Source organism: Phoenix dactylifera, chromosome 3 (genome assembly GCF_051530095.1).
Source record: "Phoenix dactylifera cultivar Ajwa chromosome 3, Ajwa_hap1_PhDact_Kaust_v1.1, whole genome shotgun sequence".
NCBI classification, from domain to species: Eukaryota; Viridiplantae; Streptophyta; class Magnoliopsida; order Arecales; family Arecaceae; genus Phoenix; species Phoenix dactylifera.
Window position 1 is genome coordinate 55,450,487 of NC_143192.1, and position 18,231 is coordinate 55,468,717.

The following is an 18,231-nucleotide window of genomic DNA, read 5'->3' on the forward strand; positions in this document are numbered from 1 at the left end:
AATACCTCCGGCGGAGCAGGTTGGGATCGGTCCGCGCCGGAGAGGAGGTAGCGCCGGAGACGAGGAATGGGGGCTAAGGCAGCGCCGGAGACGAGGAATGGGGGCTAAAGCAGCGCCGGAGACGAGGAAGATGAGCTTGAGAGGAATGGGGGCTAGGGCAATTTTGCGGGCTCGGGGTCGGCCGCTGGGTATTAAGTGGGCTTCGGCGACGCTTATAAGCGTCGTTTGGTTGTTAGGTCCGCGACGACGCTTTTAAGCGTCGTTAATTGCTTCGAATTACCAACGCTCCTACAAAGCGTTGGAAACATGGGGCGCGGGAGCGGAATTTGCCGACGCTTTTTTCTAGCGTCGGCAGATAAGCGTTGGCGTTTTATTATTTTACTGTAGTGGGGCCTGTTCCACAGCCAAGCATTTTTGCACTATATATTTCAAGTTTGTCTTTGGGGATACCATTATTTTTTAAGTAAATGAAATAATCGAACTTGGAACTACCCTCTATTCAAATAAAAGCCTACAATTTTGTAACTGTGGTTCAGATGATTAGCAAAACAACAGCAGCATCAACAACAATCAGGATGAAACCATATATAATTTAAACAAGCCATATTTCATAAACTAAAAATACTGCATCTCGTAAATGCACACACAAGTACATATAAATCAACATCATATATAGTTCCTTTACATAGGGGTAGACACTTATATTATTCTATGCAATATGATCATCCTCCAATTCTTCTTCGAAAAATCAAAGAAAAAAATAAAGATCATCTTCCACGTTCTATATCCAGTGCTACTTTCTTTTCTATACTGTAGCACCTAGAGATTTCATTATCAGTGTAGCTTGATGGCATGTCAAGCAAGCTCTCAATCTCTTCAGAATTATGCTGTAAAAATGGATGCTGCTTGAATTTTCTTAACCGATCTAGGTCATCGGCCACCTCCTTCATTGTAGGCCTATCTTCACCCCTAACATTGAGGCATCGCCTTGCTAGCTCAGCAACTTCTTGTACCAACTCCATATCCTCTTCATTTTTAATATGATTGTCCAAAAGCTGTAGAAGTCGATCCTCCTTCATGGCGGATAAAAAACTTGATGAGAGGCTCCTTTCTTCATCAGATCCTTCAAAATAAACTGCCTTCTTTCCGGTGAGGAGCTCCAAAAGAACAACACCAAAACTATAAACATCACTTTTATCGGTTAATTGGCATGTTTGTAGGTATTCAGGATCCAAGTAACCACAAGTCCCCTGAACTAGTGTAGCAAATTGAGTTTCATCTTTTGGCACCAACATTGAAGCTCCAAAATCCGACACCTTGGCATTGTGGTTGTCATCCAAAAGTATGTTGGAAGACTTGACATCTCCATGAAGGATTGGAGGGGATGCTGATGAATGTAGATATGCAAGGGCTTCTGCAGACTGTGCAGCAATCTTCAAACGGGTATCCAATGAAATGTGGGATGTCCTATTCCTGTCATGGATATATTGGAATAAGGTTCCATTGGAGACAAATTCATAAACCAACATAGGGACTTCCACCTCCAGACAGCATCCCAAGAGCTTCACCACATTCTTATGGTTGATCTGAGAAAGAATAACCATCTCCTTCCCAAATTCCTTCTTTTGGCGGTCATCAATTATTTTTGATTTTTTTACGGCAACTGCATGGTTGTCATTCAGTATTCCCTTATAGACAGTTCCATGGCCTCCACCTCCAAGAATTCGGTTCTTGTCAAAGTTGTTTGTTGCCTGCTCTAGCTCTTCTTTCGTAAATAGTTTAAATGCAAGACCCTGCTTCGACTTTATCTCTTCTAGTAGCAACCGCCCTCCATGTCGCCGAAAGTATTCCTCTTTTATCATCATAAGTTTTCTTCTATCATATACCATGGAAACGACAATGCATAGTAAGAGTAGAAGGGCCAAGCTGGTGCTGCCGACAATGCCTGGAGATCGTAAATAGACAGACAGAGAAATCATCGATGAGTTCGGATAATGAGGAGGTTTTCCCTCATTTTTATTCCTTTCCCATGCTAAAGGAAGATTGAAACTTTTAAGCAGCCTAGTTCTATGCTCTGCACAGTGGAAGTTTGCGCTTGATGCGCGTCTAATGAAACTTGATAGAAACGGTAGAAACCGAAATTCTTGCCAAGGGAGGGATTACCTATAACCAATTTCACTGATGAGAAAGGATGGCTGCGGCTTCCCTGGTCGGGATTGCAGGGTTCCTTTTTCGCGTCGCCATTCGTGCCAGGCAGACATGTACAATTGTAATCCCCGGGCACGTTGGTACAAGTCCCATAGCATGGATACTTGAGAGCGCACTCGTCAATATCTAACATCCCAGTCCAACAAATCAAAAGGTCAGCTCCAGAAACAGGGAGAGAAAGACACATACTCACAGAGAGAGGTGGCAATCATCGACCATGGCATCCATCGGGAAGATAGGGGTTGCCTTCGTAGCCCCTGGAGCAGTTGCAAATATATCCTGGGCCATTGGATGAGTTGAAGCAGTCACTGTGCTCGCTGCGGCACGCATAGGAGGTTGTGTTGCGCCGCGCGACCTCGCACGTCTCGTTGCCGATGGCCCAGTCCAGCACCGCAGGCGCCTGCCCTCCGTTAGTCTCATTGAGCTCGCTGGTAGTAACGTAAGCCGTGGTGAAATTGAACCAGTTCACTTGGGCCAGAACGGCGTAGCTGCAGGGATTGAAATCCCACACCAGGGAGTTGTTGAAGTTGCCATCGAAGATCACTTCATAATAGTTGATTCCCTTGGGGATGGTGGTCTGGCAACAGCCGATGCCGGAGCATGACCCGTTTGTCAGGCTCTCAGTGCTGTTACAGCTCAATACGCATCCACCCGAGTAGCTGTCTTTCTGGTTCTTCCCATTGAAGTACGCGAGGGTGTCGCAGCCGACAACGAAGAACTTGTTTTTGTCGTCGGAGAACCGGTATGGGTCTCCGATGAAATCTAGACTCCACATGTAATACGACACATTGTGGGATGTGGCATTGTAGCATTGCCAGGATATCGGATAGTAGATGCTAGCTTGGGCTGCCAGCAAGTCTATGTTGATGAGCTCGACGTTGTAGATGAAAGGTTTTTGGACGCCACTGGAATTGTCCTTATTGCAGCTGAGCTTGAAGCCAGGAAGGGAGCATTCCGGGCCGATGCCGAATGGGTAGGGGATGCTAACGTCGCCGCAAGTCTCTGGGCAGCCAGGCCGCGTGTTGTTGAATGGCGATGCCGTCACGGCAATGAGCAGTACTGTCAAGAGGGAGTAGCAGAGCAGCATCCATGCGCCCATGAATGGCTTTGCTCCTCCGACGACCCCTCTCCCGGACTCTCCCATAAATGTAACTCTCATTCTTTATTCAATCTCTCTTTTGATGAAATAAAATCAATATGCTTCCTCGTCTTCCCAATAGTTAAGAGTTGGTACATATGCCTTGGTGCGCCGCTCAATATATAGAGGAGATCGGGTCGGACGTGGACACAACAACAACCGAAGGCTGACCTATTCAACTGGAAGTCACTTCCGTCATCGCATATTTTTGAATCATGGTATATACTATGGTGGATAGTTAGACCGAGACATCATTAAAATTCTAGAACTCTCTCTTTCAATCACAAGTATCCCATATTTGCTACCGATCCTTTCTTGAGTTAAGGCCCAACTAGAATTTTATTTTATTTGGATTTTGGATTTTTTTTTTCTTATACATCTGTTTGATAGTAGGGCAGATTGCGGCCGCAATACATTGCGATATAAACCGGTTCATTCAAAGGAGACCTAGTCTCTCTCTCTATATATATGATCATTTTTCCTCCCAAGCGAAGTGGTTATCAAAGGTTAATTTAAAGAGCTATGAAACGCAACTGGTGCTAAAATAAGATGCTTGCAAGCAAGTTGGAATATGTTACTTAAACAAATAGGTGGCCGCCTTCTTACTCGGTCTTGTAGTTTGGTCTCCCCAGCAACTAGATCCTCACAAGGTCAACTTTGATAGAGCTTTCAAAGGGAGAAGAGAGGCTGGTGCAGGTTTATAATTCCTGGTCATGATCGTCGCTTGCTATGCATTGGTGCAATAAATCTGGCTATCGATTCAGTTCCTTTCGTTGAATTAGTTGCTGCTTAGGATCAATGGCATCATATGATTCATATCAGCCTTGGAGCCACTAAATGTACGCAAAGGCTGAGGATTGGAGGTGGCTCCTCTATTATTATTATTAGTTGGTTTAGTTCAGGAATACGTCATAAACTCAAGCCCTTCGCGCCTTTCATATATTCAGAAAAATTAAGAAATCAGGTCGCAGACTATTTAGGAGCATGGCATGGGATCTCGCGAAACCCATAAGCTGGCTGGCTGGCTGGTTTCCAATGCTTCCCCTGCAACCAAAATGACCCTCATTCGATCTCAGATGGGATGAATACAAAGGAAGGCAGGGAGTAGCACTAGTATGTATCAGGGACAAATGCCACAGAAGAAGGAGAAGTAGCTGCTCTCGAATACCCTCTTGCTGTTCTCGAATAAGCTGTTTTCGACGCTAACTCGAAATTTCATAAGATAAGAAAGATGAAATTCCTAAGACGATTCCAAATAGAAAAACTTCAATCATTTCGGTTTTTTGTGGGGATAAAAAGATGGGTAAGATCTATCCCTAAATATTGAGATGAATTATCCGTGAATCTCAATAACCAAGAATTAGCTTTAACAGTACTTTTAAGTGTTTCTGTAAGCAAAAAAAGAATTCCACAATTTTTTTTACCAATATTTTTTGATCTTCTTTTATATACTGATAGTGCCGGTAATTAATTATCCATACTTTTACAAAAATATCAAATAAGAATTTTTATTTTACCGGCATATGTAAGTGCTCTTAAAGTTCCAATACTAGTATTTTATATATGCAAACTATTTAGGAGCATGGCATGGGATCGTTCTCGTGCTGGCCGGCTGGTTTTCCATCACAGCTTCAACGCTCTAGCTCAGGTGGATCCTGCTGGTTTTGTCTTCTTCAGACCTTACGTAGTTGGAGAGAACGACCTCCCGGGTTCATGAACAAAAAGAAGTCCCATGACAAGCCAGAGATTTCTTATTCCTCAATGAAACAAAATCAGTGTTGATTTATAGCGGGTTCCATGGTTGGAAGATGAAAGCCTAAGATATATGTTTAGACGGTATAAGAATAGGTCGGACACAGCAGGCTATTCGCAACGAGTTTACGGCACCAACAAACCTTCAATTGAAAGTGGCCGGATATAATTAAGAACACGAGATTACATGTGCTTGCCGCATATTTATTAATGAGAGAATTACAACAGACAATATTTGTATAATATATGCTTTTTGATGAGATTCGAATCTACCTGCAACTATGTAATCCATATGGAATGGATGCAAAAGGCTCATCCACGACCTTGCTAAGTATTTCCACTTATTCCATGTTGCTGGTGCTGCAGTAGCTAGAAACTTTATATACATAACGCAATCATTGGAAGATTTGTAAAGGCTCAAGTGATGCCGAGTGCCTAGGGATGCACTTGACGACCACATAGATCGCAAGTTCCGGCTGCACGGGTCGTGAATCTTGGTCGCATGGGTTGTAGATCCCGATCGCACGAGTTGCAATTCCCATACGGGTGGGTCAACTAGTTAGTTACGATTCATTATTCTCCTATCTCAATTAGGAAAGTTTGGTGCTAGTTAATTCTAGCAAGTTTGAATTTTATAAACTTTCTTTTTGAGAACTTTTGATGTTATTAGAAAAATTAATAGATAAAGTTGTTCCAGTTAGAATAAAACTTAGAATCCCACGTTGGATAGCCTGAGAAAAGAATCCTCTTACTACTTATAAATACCCCCACCGGGGCTCCTCTTGTAATTATACTTGAGATAAACGAGATCCTTAAGTGGCGAAAAATCTATTTGTGGAAATTATTCTTTTCTTGCCTTCTGTCTATGCTCTCTTTTCTCATTTTTGGTGGGTTCTTAGGATTTACGACTGAGCGCGTGAGAACTATATCTTTAGAATGGTTGGCCAAGATGGTACTTTCGGCCTTAGAAGAAAATAATCCGCTCATGCACATCTTCCAGCTACCGCCATCCTTGCATCATTCATGCCGTAGTGAGATTCTACCTCACCACAATCGATTGCAATGATATACCCCTTCCGCCTTTGAATTTTCGGTTTAAATTCAACACTTTCTTGGCGTCAATTGGTATTAAAAAATTTGAAGGAGAAAAAGGATGTGATCGTCTTTATCATTTTATTAAAATATTAAAAAAATTGAAAAAAAAAATCTTTCTTCACGATAATAGCCATTTTTATGTCATAAAGAGCTCTTAATAAAGCAAAAAATTTATTATGACGATCACTTTCTTTTTTATCCATTATTATAAATGTAAAAGGATTGAGCGGGCCCGAAACAATTATAAAATGGCTGTTATTTTAAACCATATAGGATGAGACTTGTGGTGTGTGGAAGAGTGTATTTAACTAATAGTATAATCCTATCAGTCGAAGGTACGTATTTGAATTGGATTGCAGATATATACTACAAAATTGCTCTTATGTTAGTCTTTGCCCCTTTTTTTCGTGGATCATTCCAAAGTAATATAAATTAAGTGTTTATTATAAAAAATATGTGCCCATAACTATTTATTATAAAAATAAGTATCCATATCTATGTATGTGTCCATATCTATTTACCAGGCCACGAAGGAGGTTAGAAATGCCATTGAGATCAAATACTTAGGTTCATGGCAGCAATTCCTTTTTCTTTACCAAGACCAAGTCATTCATTGTCATCAACCTCACCACCTCCACGTTAATTACTAAGGTTGAGTTGACCTGGTTTAAAGATAAATTAATTCAAGTCAAGGCATATTTCCACAATGAAGATGTCAATGGATGCAGTCATTGAGCTTATAATAATGAAAAATTATCAGCAGGTCGCTGGATTTACAATGACTTATTTTTCAGGTCCATTGACTTTCCGAACAATCATTTTCCTTTTCTTTATTTTCGAGTCCCTGGATGTACATTGACTTATGCTGAGGTTCTTTCACAAATGTACAAGTCTTCACAGAATACTGGCTAATAGCATCTTTAATGAAAGGACAAGTACTCAACAGAGGAACAGTAGTCCATTTCCCATTTCCATATAATATTCCATCTTTTACCGAAATAAGATGAAAATGTCACAATAATTTCATTGAGTATTCAGTCTTACATTCGCATGGTATTTGCCTAGTTGAATCCTGAATATATTGTCTTCATAAAGAACATGTGGTTATCTTCTCCGGCTTGGGCAAACTTGAGATACTAAAATTTGGGAATCTACCAAAAAATACGCACATTCTAGCTTGCCAGGATGCTCATCTTGACATAAAAGCCAGTAAAATGATCGATAAGTTTTGGCGACTCGATTAGATGGCTGCATCATGTACGTATGTGATTATTCTTGGAAATTGAAGTAGATTCCTTACGCCAATACTTAAAGGTAACTAAATATAATGTCAAAACAGGGCAAGGATAAAGCTGTATCACAGAAATTAAGAAAGTTACACTTGACAAAGATTTTATGAAAAAGAAGAAGAAGAAGAAGCCAAAGACAATTTCGTAGAAGTAGTTGATGTAGCAGAATTAGTCAAGAATGAAGACTCATTCATCCATTGAGTTGTTCATCCCAAATGCAAAAGCCAGAACAAGTTTGGAGGCGAAGCAAATCAAACACTGGTGACAGTGAAAGCTTTGAGGCAGACTAACAGACGGCCCAGGAAATTACTTTTCTTTCCTTAGGATTTTGTATAAAGAGGACAGGTTCACAAAAAATATACACAAAAAATTCTAGTCAGTTTTATGTTCTAATATGCCTTAAGTTTTTTTTTTTCATGCGCAGGACTCATCTCCTAGCTTATATATATAAAAAAAGTTAAATCCTCATAAGAGAGAATGGTTGGCTAGCATTGGCATAGACAAGATCTTTAAATAATAAAGAAGGGAAAATTAACAATTATATGCTGGATTATGAAATAGGTGTCGATGGAGTGATTAATGTGCGAGAAAAAACATAGATAGGATTTAAAAAATTACCACCCTTATTTTCTACTTTTCTATTGAACCTAATTTTATTCTTATCTATCTTTTCTCTCTTGTTTGTGTGCTAGCTCTTCCACCATATCATGCATGAAGAAAGAGGTCGGTGCGGATATAGTGGACTAGAAGCAACAAAATAGGATGTGACCTACCATTTCTAAACTGCTTGCATGCCAAAATATTATACAATTTAAAGACTCCTAGGCTATACAATAAATGATCAAAAATATAAGTATTATTTTATTTTCCTTAAACTATCCAATTTTTTGACCACTATGCATAGATCAGAGATTTCCAATTCCCATAATTTTTGGTGTATAAGCAATTTGGGGATGGTAGATCACATTCAATGACTCCAATCATCGATGTAGGACTCCCATCATCCATTCTATATTTGATTGAATCTGAGAGAAAATCTATTCAAGTATAGCCAAGTCTATATACATACATACACGTATACCATATTTCAAGAATGCAAGGAATGCTCGATGCTAGAACCACTCAAGCATCTTCTCTCCTTGAACAGAGATGAGGCTTCTATCTTCATTAGTTTGCATTATCTTTGAGCTTGTCCCCCGTGCCCACAGACTTCTGATGCGGGTGCTGGACTCAAAACCAGAGAGCTTATCTTTTTTTTTTTCCTTTCTCCCAAGCGAAGTGGTTATCAATAGTTCGGAGAAAGAGCTATCAATGGCAATTGGTGCTAAAATAACGTTCTTGCCAGCAAGTTGAAATATGTTAATGAAGCAAAAAGGTGGATCAATGCATCTAGTGGTACATGCATCAATTAGGCATCCCAATCCCAAGCAGAGTCAACTGACGTTCTTAGATTCTCTCTAGTTTGCATGTTGCATTGGAGGATCTGACAAAATACCTACTTTGTTTGTGCATGTATCGACTATGGATGTTTGAGCAAAATTGGCACAAACAATTGGACATGATCATGTCATATGTATTAAGTTGTTTAATTGTGCCCTGCCGATTAATGCAGGAACTATGGGTGATCGAAGCGACCCTTGAGTTTGGTGTATGAAGTGGAACCGTTTTCAATTTCGCGATCTATTACAATCAAATGCTATTATTGAGCTACATTCTTTATGTTTTTTCATCAGTTTGGCCAGTATTTCATTATACTTAAACCTGAAAATAATGCCAACCCTTTTGAAGTCAATATATCTTGCTTCAACGTTTCATCAGTTTTATTGGCAGCGACCAGAATTGACGGAAGCTAATTAAAAAGACCTTTGCCTATATCTATTATCCAGATGAAGATTTAGATTAGATTCACTAACAGTTTCCATGTCCATAGTCCTTCAATTACATTGTAGAGAAAGCTAGAGCAACCAGAGTGCCCCCTTGAAGCCAGTGTGACATAATATCATGCCAAACTCAGTATAAAATATAGCAGGCAAAGACTGTTCCCTCAAAATACGTACAGGTCTGGAAGTGATGGTCTAGAGGTGTTCCTAAATTTCTGTCACCGTATCTCCGATGCATTCAATGTGTTCCCATATGAATAGAAGTTCACATTTCCAAGACGTTGGTTAAAATTGGACCGGGTCATCTTATTCCCATGTAGAGTCAACGAGGCGTGAAAGCGCGGAGCCCCTTTCGCGGGCTTCTAGCCGGCCGGCAACCAAATGGGTAGCATGGTTGCCCATCAATTCTAAAATATAGAAGTCCAAGCAATTTTCTTTTGGAAATCATTCATCTGCGGATCTGTCACATGGTTGAGAGTTTTTACACTATGTATTTCAAGTTTGTATTTGAGGTATACCATTATTTTTTAAGTAAATAGAATAATCGAATTTGGAACTATCTTTTGTTCAAATAAAAGTCCAAAAATTTTAATTGTGTTTAAGATAATTAGCAAAACAACAGCAGCACCAACAACAATCATGATGAAACCATAAATATATAATTTAAACTAACCATATTTCATAAACTAGAAATACGGCATCTCGCAGACGCATGCACAAGTACATATAAATCAACATCATAATTCTAATACATACATAGGGGTAGAAACTTGTATTATTCTATGCAATACGATCATCCTCCAACTCTTCTTCGAAAAATAAAGATCATCTTCCACATTCTATATCCATCGTTCCTTTTTTTCCTAAACTGTAGCAACCAGAGATTCCATTTTTAGTGTAACTTGATGGCTCACCAAGCAAGCTCTCAATCTCTTCCGTATTATGCTGTAAAAATGGATGCTGCTTGAATTTTCTTAACCGATCTAGGTCATCGGCAACCTCCTTCATTATAGGCCTATCTTCACCCCTAACATTGAGGCATCGCCTTGCTAGCTCAGCCACTTCTTGTACCAACTCCATTTTCTCTTCGTTTTTAATATGATTGTCCAAAAGCTGTAGAAGTTGATCCTCCTTCATGGCGGATAAGAAACTTGATGAGAGGCTCCTTTCTTCATCAGATCCTTCAAAATAAACTGCCTTCTTTCCAGTGAGGAGCTCCAAAAGAACAACACCAAAACTATAAACATCACTTTTATTGGTTAATTGGCATGTTTGTAGGTATTCAGGATCCAAATAACCGCAAGTCCCCTGAACTAGTGTAGCAAACTGAGTTTCATCCTTTGGCACCAACATCGAAGCTCCAAAATCCGACACCTTTGCATTGTGATTGTCATCTAAAAGTATGTTGGAAGACTTGACATCTCCATGAATAATTGGAGAGGATGCTGATGAATGTAGATATGCAAGGGCTTCTGCAGACTGTGAAGCAATCTCCAAACGGGTATCCAATGAAATATGGGATGTCCTATTCCTGTTATGAATTAATTGGAATAAGGTTTCATTGGAGACAAATTCATAAACCAGCATAGGGACTTCCACCTCTAGACAACATCCCAAGAGCTTCACCACATTCTTATGGTTGATCTGAGAAAGAATAACCATCTCCTTCCCAAATTCGTTCTTCTGGTGATCATCAATTATTTTTGATTTTTTTACGGCAACTATATGATTGTCATTCAGTATTCCCTTATAGACAGTTCCATGGCCTCCACCTCCAAGAATTCGGTTCTTGTCAAAGTTGTTTGTTGCTTGCTCTAGCTCTTCTTTCGTAAATACTTTAAATGCAAGACCTTGCTTCGACTTTATCTCTTCTAGCAGCAACCGCCCTCCATGTTGCCGGAAGTATTCCTCTTTTATCCTCAAAAGTTTTCTTCTATCATATACCATGGAAACGACAATGCATAGTAAGAGTAGAAGGGCCAAGCTGGTGCTTGTGACAATGCCTGGAGATTGTAAATAGACAGATGGAGAAATAATTCATGAGTTCGAATAACGAGGAGGTTTTCCCTCATTTTTATTCCTTTCCCATGCTAAAGAAAGATTGTGACTTTTAAGCAGCCTAGTTCTGTGCTCTGCGCCGTTTAAGTTTGTGCGTGATGCATGTCTAAAGAAACTTGATGGAAGTAGGAGAAACCGAAATTTATTGCTAAGGGAGGGATTACCTATAACCAATTTCACTGATGAGATGCGGCTTCCGTGGTCGGGAGTGCAGGTTCCTTTTTTCGCGTCGCCTTTCGTGCCTGGTGGACATGTACAAATGTAATCCCCAGGTATGTTGGTGCAAGTCCCATTGCATGGATACTTGAGAGCGCACTCGTCAATATCTAACATCGCAGTCCAACAAATCAAAAGGTCAGCTCCAGAAACAGAGAGAGAGACGCATATACTCACAGAGAGAGAAGATAATTATAGACCTTGGCATCCATCGGGAAGATAGGGGTTGCCTTCGTAGCCCCTGGAGCAGTTGCAAAGATATCCTGGGCCATTGGAGGAGTTAAAGCAGTCACTGTGCTCGCTGCGGCACCCATAGGAGGTTGTGTTGCGCTGCGCGACCTCACATGTCTCGTTGCCGATGGCCCAGTCCAGCACCGCAGGCGCCCGCCCTCCGTTCGTCTCATTGAGCTCGCTGGTAGTGACGTAAGCCGTGGTGAAATTGAACCAGTTCACTTCGGCCAGAACGGCGTAGCTGCAGGGATTGAATTTCCCCACCCGGGAGTTGTTGAAGTTGCCATCGAAGGTCACTTCATAATAGTTGATTCCCTTGGGGATGGTGGTCTGGCAGCAGCCGATGCCGGAGCATGACCCGTTTGTCAGGCTCTCAGCGCTGTTACAGCTCAACACGCATCCACCCGAGTAGCTGTCTTTCTGGTTCTTCCCATTGAAGTACGCGAGGGTGTCGCAGCCGACAACGAAGAACTTGTTTTTTTCGTCAGAGAACCGGAATGGACTGCCGATGAAATTTAGAGTCCATCTGTAATACGACGTGTTGTCAGACGTGGCGTCGTAGCATTGCCAGGACATTGGATAGTAGATCCGAGCCTGGGCTTCCAGCAAGTCTATGTTGATGAGCTCGACGTTGTAGATGTAAGGTTTTTTGACGCCAGTGGCATTGTCCTTATTGCAGCTGAGGTTGAAGCCAGGAAGGGAGCAGTCCGGGCCGATGCCGAATGGGTAGGGAATGCTAACGTCGCCGCATCTCGCTGGGCAGCCAGGCAGCGTGTTGGGCAATGCCGACGCCGTCACGGCAATGAGCAGTGCCGTCAAGAGGGAGCAGCAGATCGAGCAGCATCCATGCGCCCATGAATGGCTTTGCTCCTCCGACGACTCCTCTCCCGGACTCTCCCATAAATGTTACTCTCATTCTTTATTCAATCTCTCTTTTGATCATGAAATAAAATCAATATGCTTCCTCGATTTCCCAATAGTGTGTGTGTTAGTACATACGTCTTGGTGCGCCACTGAATATATGGAGGAGATCGGGTGGGACGTGGAACGAGGAGGGCCGCAACAACAAGCCAAGGCACGTGCTGGGTATTTTCTCAGGCTGACCTATTCAACTGGAAGTGATTTAGTTCATGGCATATATACCGAGGATTTACTCCATTCGCCACTCTTGGTTCATTGAAATGCGTTAGCTAATAGTTATTGATCGATTTAATGGTTGACGCAACATGGATCGCAACCACACATGTATTTCTCTCTCAAACATGAAGTTTTCTTATCAACTTTTCAAATTCTACATGTGAAAGTCTACATTTCTTGTTGTCGACATTTCAAATCTCTCTAGATGATTGAAAAATAATAGATGACCTGATGAGGACCCTAGAAGCATAAAGTTTGCATTCCATGAAAATATGCCATATAGCTTTTATAAAAAGATATAAAATATATAAATAAGTCTATTTCATTCTACCAATTTAAGCTTTTAAGGATAATAATGATTTCAACATCGCTTGTCTTGTCCAGACTGCGCCCGCGCTTGGTCCTGTTCGACCGCTTGCTCCCTTACAATGTCTAGTTCTAGTCTTTCAGGACATTTCATTTACAATTGAACCCACGACTACTTATCTGACATCCCAGTTGTTAGCACTTCTTCGGGCTTGAAACCTCGAAGCAATCTTGACCCGTTCTTAAGGCATTAATTGGTTGCTCTTTGTAATATTACTTCTTGCTTCAACAGACTCCGAAGGATTTGATAACCTTTGCCCTCATCAGCTTTGGCAACCAATTAGTGCAAACCTGTTTGAATTAGGCGAGAGAAACTTTGCCTACATCTACTAGTCAGATGAAGATTAAGATTTAGATTAACTACAAAGTGTTGAGAGATGAAAGCACTCACCCTTCAATCGTACTATTCCCTTTCTGGATCCAAACTGCGGAAAGACGAATCGAGAAGAAGAAGAAGTAGAGAATAAAATCAAACAATCACAAAGACAACAATTTTACGTGGTTCACCCCAATACGGGTTACGTCCACGGAGGCCACACGCACAGATTCAATATATTCAGCAAGGGTTACAATGATCTCTCTTTCTGTTGGAGATTGCACACCTAGGGCTTACAAGAGAGATAGGACTCCAAAAGAAACTCACTACAGCCGCTCTCCTCTCACCTAGGGTTCACCAAAAAATCCTATTTATAGGTTTTCAACACATAAGGAAACTTCCCTACGAAAACCCTAAGTCAAAAAACCCATCTTGCCATCGTTTCAATCAATCCCGTGATCAGGAGTCGACTCTTCACTTTCAGGGGTCGACTCCTAATAAGTTCGAGTCGACTCAAACATCCTCGGGTCGACTCCAAGTATCAGCACCGAAACTGGCACGCTCTGTCTTCCTGAGAGAGTCGACTCCTGCAGGGCTGGAGTCGACTCCTGCAGGGCTGGAGTCGACTCCTGCAGGGCTGGAGCCGACTCCTGCAAGCAACCCAAAAAACTGCTCTCTGTTTCTTCACTGTGGCAGATGCGAGTCGACCCTCTCATCCCTGGGGTCGACTCAAGCTTCACATGAGTCGACTCCTAGATGCTAGGGGTCGACTCCATTCAGTTGGCACAGAATTTTTCAAGCAAACTTGAGCCGAATTCAATTTGCAGTCGTTTCGAGTTTCGAGGCACATTTTCTCAACAATCTCCCACTTGCCGAGAAACAAGCCTGAAATAACCGTAACCCCATCAGCAACATGATCTCCAAATCATCCTCTATGTGTGTGAACCTCTGTCTTCACTTCTAGCTGTGAAGACCAACAGAAGATGCACATATGTGCAACTTCTCAAGAATAACCACCTTTGTCAACATATCTGCTGGGTTGTCCATTGTATGTATCTTCTCTAGCCGGAAAAAATCTTCTTCGAGGAGTGACCGAATAAAGTGATATCTGATATCAATGTGTTTGGTCCTTGAGTGAAAAGCAGCATTCTTTGCCAAATGTATAGCACTCTGGCTGTCGCTATACAACTTTGCATCGCCTTGCTCCATGCCAAGCTCTTTCATCAAACCTTGTAACCAAACCATCTCCTTGCTCGCTTCAGTAAGAGCAACGTATTCGGCCTCGGTCGTAGACAATGCTACAATCTTCTGCAGTTTCGAAACCCATGAAACTGCAGCACTTCCCAGCGTGAACACATACCCAGTAGTACTCTTTCTGCCATCAATGTCTCCAGCCATGTCAGAATCCACGAAACCATGTAGGCAAACATCAGGACCACCATAGCATAGTCCTAAGTCTCTGGTTCCTTTCAGATACCGCAATATCCACTTCACAGCTCTCCAATGCTCCTGGCCTGGATCGCTCATGTATCTGCTCACCACTCCCACTGCATGGGCAATATCCGGTCTCGTGCAAACCATGGCATACATAAGGCTTCCGACCGCTGATGAGTAGGGTACATACTTCATCTCATCTCGATCATCCTGCGTAGTCGGACACTCCTGCTTAGATAACTTGAAGTGTGCGCCCAGCGGAGTACTCACAGCTTTAGCCCCGTCCATATTGAACCGCTTCAGCACCTTATCAATATACTCTGCTTGAGACAACTTCAACGTTTTAAGCTTCCTGTCCCTGCTGATACGCATCCCAAGGACTTTCTTGGCTTCACCCAAGTCCTTCATTGAAAACTCCTGGGATAATTGTTTCTTCAGTTTCACAATCTCTCCCATGTTGGCACTTGCCACCAACATATCATCTACATACAGAAGTAGAATGATATATGAGCTTTTCAATCCCTTAAAGTAGCAGCAATGATCACCATTACACCTCTGAAACTTATTCTTCAGCATAAACTGATCAAACTTTAAGTACCACTGACGAGGTGCTTGTTTCAACCCGTACAAACTTTTCTGAAGTCGGCACACCCAATCTTTCTTCCTCTTCACTACATATCCTTCTGGCTGCTTCATGTAGATTTTCTCTTCAAGGTCGCCATGTAAAAATGCAGTCTTGATGTCAAGCTGCTCAAGATGTAAGTCTTTGGCTGCCACTATACTCAACACCATCCGGATAGTAGACATCTTCACAACTGGAGAAAAGATCTCGTCAAAATCAATGCCCTCCTTCTGCTGAAAACCCTTGACAACAAGTCTCGCTTTGAACCTCTCAGAACCATCTGGTTCAAGCTTTAGTCTGTATACCCACTTGTTGTGCAAAGCTCTCTTCCCCTTCGAAAGTGGAACCAAGTCCCACGTCCTGTTGGATGATAGGGAATCCATTTCATCATCCATGGCAAGCTTCCACTTGTCACTGGCTTCAACCTGCAAAGCCTCCTTGTAGCTTTCTGGCTCACCACCATCTGTAAGCAACAGGTATTGTAGGGAGTCAGCATACCTAGACGGAGTTTTTCTATTTCTTTTACACTTGCGTAAAGCAATCGGGATATCAGCTGGAGGTTCTTCTTCTTGCTGTGCTTCTCCCACTGGCTCAGCAACTTCTTCATCGTCTCGAGACATTGTTTCATCATCCAGCTCTGCATATTCCGATTTTACAGCTTTGACGCCTTGGCTCGTCTGTTGCTGCAGGTCCTTGTACAGAACCTCTTCATTGAATACAACATTTCTGCTCCTGATGACTTTCCGATCTGTCGCATCCCAGAGTCGGTATCCAAAATCATCACCACCGTACCCAATGAATGTGCACTTCTTTGACTTTGCATCCAGCTTGGTTCGATTGTCTGCAGTATCGAGCACGTAAGAGATGCAACCAAAAGTACGCAAGTGAGACAGTTTCACCTCTTTCCCAGTCCATGCTTCCTCCGGCAGTCCAAGCTCCAATGCAACTGAAGGCCCTCTGTTGATTAGATACACTGCTGTACTGACCACTTCCGCCCAAAAAATCTTCGGCAACCCTGCATGAAGCCTCATGCATCGTGCCCGCTCATTGATGGTGCGGTTCATGCGTTCTGCAACACCATTTTGCTGTGGCGTTCCTGGAACCGTCTTTAGTCTTCGAATTCCAGCTGAGGCACAATAAGCCTCAAACTCATCACTGCAGTATTCGCCCCCATTGTCAGACTTGAGACACTTCAATCTCTGACCTGTCTCATTCTCCACTAAAGCCTTCCACCTCTTGAACTTCTCAAATACATCGGATTTGTGCTTCAAGAAGTAGACCCATAGCTTTCGGGTAGCGTCGTCGATGAACGTGACATAGTACCTTGCTCCTCCATGAGAAGCCACTTGAGTTGGTCCCCATACGTCAGTATGTACGAGTTCCAACTTAGAATTTTTCTTGGTACTACCTCCTTTTGAAAAACTGACATTCTTCTGTTTTGACAGTACACAATCTTCACAGAATTCCAAATCCACAGATTTCAGGTCTCCCAATTTTCTTTTGGACATCATCACCTTCATCCCTTTCTGACTCATGTGGCCGAGTCTCATGTGCCATGTCCTTGCATCAACAGTCGGATTTGCAGCACTGACGGTGGAATCAGTATCAGCTGTCATGTATAGTGTTCCTGACCTTACACCTCGAGCAATCACCAAGGCTCCCTTAGTGATCTTCCAAGCATCATCATTGAAGGTGGTCACAAACCCCAAATCCGACAACTGACTTACCGAAATCAGATGAAGATTAAGATTTAGATTAACTACAAAGTGTTGAGAGATGAAAGCACTCACCCTTCAATCGTACTATTCCCTTTCTGGATCCAAACTGCGGAAAGACGAATCGAGAAGAAGAAGAAGTAGAGAATAAAATCAAACAATCACAAAGACAACAATTTTACGTGGTTCACCCCAATACGGGTTACGTCCACGGAGGCCACACGCACAGATTCAATATATTCAGCAAGGGTTACAATGATCTCTCTTCCTGTTGGAGATTGCACACCTAAGGCTTACAAGAGAGATAGGACTCCAAAAGAAACTCACTACAGCCGCTCTCCTCTCACCTAGGGTTCACCAAAAAACCCTATTTATAGGTTTTCAACACATAAGGAAACTTCCCTACGAAAACCCTAAGTCAAAAAACCCATCTTGCCATCGTTTCAATCAATCCCGTGATCAGGAGTCGACTCTTCACTTTCAGGGGTCGACTCCTGATAAGTTCGAGTCGACTCGGACATCCTCGGGTCGACTCCAAGTATCAGCACCGAAACTGGCACGCTCTGTCTTCCTGAGCTGGAGTCGACTCCTGCAGGACTGGAGTCGACTCCTGCAGGACTGGAGTCGACTCCTGCAGGACTGGAGTCGACTCCTGCAAGCAACCCAAAAAACTGCTCTCTGTTTCTTCACTGTGGCAGATGCGAGTCGACCCTCTCATCCCTGGGGTCGACTCAAGCTTCACATGAGTCGACTCCTAGATGCTAGGGGTCGACT

General features: G+C 42.3%; 1 protein-coding gene and 1 pseudogene across 1 annotated transcript; both read right to left on the reverse strand.

The window, feature by feature from the left end:
• Positions 1-588: 588 nt before the first annotated feature.
• LOC149768167 (wall-associated receptor kinase 3-like) lies at positions 589-3,534 on the reverse strand. Its single transcript, XM_089929868.1, has 3 exons — positions 2,425-3,534; positions 2,164-2,334; positions 589-1,945 (listed from the first exon to the last, which is right to left on the reverse strand). Exons 1-3 carry the CDS (start codon positions 3,365-3,367, stop codon positions 768-770), a joined length of 2,292 nt encoding a protein of 763 aa, XP_089785994.1. The 5' UTR covers positions 3,368-3,534; the 3' UTR covers positions 589-767.
• A 6,653-nt stretch (positions 3,535-10,187) lies between these two features.
• LOC149768168 (wall-associated receptor kinase 3 pseudogene) lies at positions 10,188-11,365 on the reverse strand (annotated as a pseudogene).
• Positions 11,366-18,231: the final 6,866 nt, after the last annotated feature.

Excerpts from the sequence above, each read along its gene's own strand:
- LOC149768167 (XM_089929868.1), bottom strand. The coding sequence starts at position 3,367 with ATGAGAGTTACATTTATGGGAGAGTCCGGGAGAGGGGTCGTCGGAGGA. Across the intron at positions 2,335-2,424 it reads TCTTCCCGATGGATGCCATG|ATATTGACGAGTGCGCTCTC; the intron begins GTCGATGATTGC and ends CTGGGATGTTAG. Across the intron at positions 1,946-2,163 it reads ATCAGTGAAATTGGTTATAG|GCATTGTCGGCAGCACCAGC; the intron begins GTAATCCCTCCC and ends TACGATCTCCAG.